This window comes from Choristoneura fumiferana, chromosome 29 (assembly GCF_025370935.1).
Source record: "Choristoneura fumiferana chromosome 29, NRCan_CFum_1, whole genome shotgun sequence".
In the NCBI taxonomy this organism is placed as follows: domain Eukaryota; kingdom Metazoa; phylum Arthropoda; class Insecta; order Lepidoptera; family Tortricidae; genus Choristoneura; species Choristoneura fumiferana.
This window is the reverse complement of record NC_133500.1, coordinates 7,024,593-7,028,407: the sequence shown is the minus strand read 5'-3', so window position 1 is coordinate 7,028,407 and position 3,815 is coordinate 7,024,593. Positions and strand designations below refer to the sequence as shown.

The window sequence follows — 3,815 nt, the reverse complement described above, 5'->3', positions numbered from 1 at the left end:
CTTGGCCTTCTTAACTGTAATTTCAGCTTTCCCGTTAGACTTCGGATAGTGAGGGGAAGAAGTCACATGATGGAATTTCCAGGCTTCTGCAAATTTTTTGAATTCTTGATTTACAAAGTTTGTGGCTCCATCTGTAATTACTTTCTGGGGAACCCCATATCGTGCGAAATTCTTTTTACAGATAGCTATAACATTATGTGCAGACAAGTCACTTAGATCATCCAGTTCATAAAAATCTGAGTAATGGTCTATTGTTATTAAATATCTTCGTATTTTATTGCTTGACCTTATTTCAAATGCATCCATAGAAATTATTTGGAATGGATATTCTGGTATCTCAATACTAATCATCGGCATGGATCTTTGGCAGTACGAATGTTTCAAACAGGTAGCACAAGATTCAACATGATTTATTATTTCTTTAGTCATTCTAGGCCAAAATACATTGTGCCGTGCTACACGAAGACTGTTCACCACTCCATTATGACTCTGATGTATAATTTTTGTTATATACTTTCTTAAAGCTCCCGGAATTAACATTTTCCCATTCCTAAAAATAATTCCTCTGTCAGTACTGAGTTCATGTTTGTATTTAAAATACTGCTTCAATTCAGGAGGCATACTATTTTCATACTTAGGAAATCCCTTTATTATGTATTCTGTCAATGACTTTAGGTTGCTATCTGCAATAGTTGCTTCCTGGATCTCTTCAATAATTTTGTCAGATACCTTCAAATAATTAGTTTCTTTCATGTTTTGAATTGTTTTGAATATTTATATTCTTCAGATACTTTTTCTATGTTGTCCATGTAATTCTTGCCCTGACTGTATGGAATTGGTGATCTAGATAGCATATCTGCTACATTGTTGTTTTTTCCCTTTACATATTCTAGATCAATACTATACCTTTGCAGAATCATGAGCATAAGCTGAAGTCTTTTTGGTGCTTGTGACAATGGTTTACTAAATATGTTTATCAGGGGTTTGTGGTCTGTCTTCACAATGGTTTTATGACATCCATTAATATATTGATCAAAACGGGTACATCCAAAGACAACAGCTAGCATTTCCTTTTCAATTTGTGCATACCGTTTTTCAGTCTTTGTAAGTGTCCTGGACGCATAGGCATTACTTGATTCTCTTGGTAGATGACTACGCCCAAACCCTCACTACTGGCATCACACTCCATTGTGACCGGTTTGTTCATTTCAAAATACTTCAGGGATTTGAGATCTGAAATTATATTCTTTAGTTTCTGGAACTCCGCTTCTTCTGCAACAGACCATTTCCATATAGCATCCTTGTAAGTGAGTTGCCGGAGATTTTTTGCTTCATAACTGAGATTCTTTATATAGCGACTGAGATATGTTATCATACCCAGAAAACATAATACTTCTTTTTTGGAGGTTGGGGTTGGCATGTTCCTGATGGCTGTAACCTTTGACTCATCAGGTTCCAGTCCATGATCTGTAAGTATATGACCAAAAAATTTCACTGATGTTTGTAACAGATTTAACTTGTCTTTGTTTAATTTGCAGTTTGCTTCACATAGCCGGATTAAAAGATTCTCTAGGTTTCTATTGTGATCTTTTGTTGCCTCAGTCATGTTTTCACCAACCCCATAGATGAGAATGTCATCAGCCATGACCTCTACTCCTGATAGGCCACTTAACAATGAAGTTAATCTTTGTTGAAAAATTTCAGGTGCTGCAGATATGCCAAAAGGAAGCCTTTTCCATCTGTATCTACCAAAAGGTGTCCAGAATGTTGTAAGTTTACTGCTTTCTTCTGTGAGATTAACATGCCAGAAGCCTTTCTTTGTGTCCACTGTACTGAAGACTTTAGCCTTTCCCAGTTCTGGTAAAATTTCATCCAATGTTGTGAATTGATAATTGGGACGTTTTATTGCTTTATTCAGTGGAATAGGATCCAGGCATATTCTGAATTTATTATCTCTTTTGACAACTAAAATATTATTTACCCATGCTGTGTGTTCTGTTTCCTGGGTGATAATATCTTCTTTCTCCAATCTCAGCAATTCATCTTTTAAGACCTCTCGCAATGCCATGGGGACACGACGAGCAGCTTGGATGGAAGGCGGTACAGTTTTATCAATTTCTATAGTGGCATCACCTGAAAATTTACCATAACCTTGAAATACCTTTTCATATTTTTTTATTATATTTTCTGCTTCCCTTCTGTCTATTTTTTCATTGGGAATTTGGGACAGGCCTTTGCAATATTTGATGAAGCCTAACTTGTAACATGCTTTTTCAGATAAAAGTGGTCCATGGTCGAAATCAACCACAGAGAATCTTATCTTATATCTTTGATTATTAATCACACACAAGAGATAAATGTCACCCATTACTTTTAAAGAGTGTCCACCTATTGTGCTAAGTCTTGATTTAGAAGGGAACATCTGAGGTTTTTTAGTTTCAAGAATTTTCTTACATGCTTCATAGCCTATTAAACACATCTGCGCTCCAGTGTCTAATTGAAAAAGGTAAGGTTTCAGCATATTATTTACCTCTACATGCATTTCACCATGCACCGAACCGGATCTCTTGCTTCGTACCACTTTCCCAATGTGTAACTCTTCTTCATCTGATGAGAAACTATCTTCGACTTCTTTAATATATTTCTTACTCTTTTTCTTGCATACTTTTTTATTGTGATTATATGCACCACAATTTTGGCATTGTTTTCCATAAGCCGGGCACAATTTTTTACTGAAAATGTGAGATTCGCCACAAAACTTACAAACATTCTTTCCCTTTGATGTTGACACCTTATTAATTTCTTTCTCTTGACTTTGCAAAACAAGTAGCTGATCAGAAGTAGCTTCTGCCGATCTGCACATATCAATAGCTAGTGTCAGGTCTAACTTTTCAGCCTTCAACAGTTCTTTTTTTAGGTTGCTGTCCATGATGCCTACTACTATCCTATCTCGAAGAAGGTGCTGTTCAAATTCCTTGTATTCACAAGTGCTTATTAGCTTCTGAAGGTCCAATAAAAAGCTGTCAAACCGCTCATTTTCCTTCTGTATTCGAGAGTTAAACATAAAGCGATTATAGATAACATTTCGCTTTTTCACCATGCGATCCCGAAGAACTTCCATCAACTCTTTGGTACTTCTCTTCGTTGCATCAGCCACATCAAATAAATATTTGTTATTAGCAGCAGCACCGATAGCGCTAAGCAGAAGACTCGCCTTTTGTGACTCGCGCTCCGTGCCCCATTTCTCCATACCCGTGGCGGCCACATAGTTTGCCCAACCATCTTCGAATGTCTTAAACGCTGCCGAAGTCTCGCCAGAAATGCTTAGAGGCGGGGGCCATGGGACGTGAACATCACTTTTCATTTTATTATTGGATAATTCTGAAATTTGCGTCCGCATGTTGGCCAGCAATTCCGTTTGAGTTTTGAGTATCTCGGTGAGGGCCTCCATTTCTTTTGACATTTTTCTTAATTTCTTCTGACACCATGTATTAATAAGACTTTATTTATATTTAATGTGTTTTATTTAGTCGTAAGTTTACAGAGACAGATTCTTATATCCATATCATAATGTCACCATCTAGATATCCATAGATCAGAGAGTCATCAAATTCGGAACCATAGATTATACAACAAAAATATTGAAACAAAATTAAATAATGATGATCACAATTCGTAGCAATGCTTATTTTAATAAAACCATGCATTTAAAAACAATGCACTAATTAGGTAAATTTGGCACAAAAGTTAAACAGTGACTGTAGCCGCTATAGCAGGTTTAATTCGAAAAAAGGAAATAAAAAACAAACGCGAAT

General features: G+C 36.3%; 1 protein-coding gene across 2 annotated transcripts; it reads right to left on the bottom strand.

The window, feature by feature from the left end:
• Positions 1-1,133: 1,133 nt before the first annotated feature.
• LOC141444247 (uncharacterized) lies at positions 1,134-3,572 on the bottom strand. 2 transcript variants are annotated; one of them, XR_012453148.1, is made up of 3 exons: positions 2,531-3,572; positions 1,982-2,133; positions 1,134-1,467 (listed from the first exon to the last, which is right to left on the bottom strand). XR_012453148.1 is itself a non-coding variant. In XM_074109735.1 (2 exons), exons 1-2 carry the CDS (start codon positions 3,461-3,463, stop codon positions 2,119-2,121), a joined length of 948 nt encoding a protein of 315 aa, XP_073965836.1. In that variant the 5' UTR covers positions 3,464-3,572; the 3' UTR covers positions 1,134-2,118. The 2 variants fall into 2 exon arrangements, 1 of the variants encoding a protein (XP_073965836.1); XM_074109735.1 differs by having other exon boundaries at positions 1,134-2,133.
• Positions 3,573-3,815: the final 243 nt, after the last annotated feature.

What these genes read in the sequence shown, in the direction of transcription:
- LOC141444247 (XM_074109735.1), bottom strand. Translation starts at nt 3,463, where the DNA reads ATGTCAAAAGAAATGGAGGCCCTCACCGAGATACTCAAAACTCAAACG.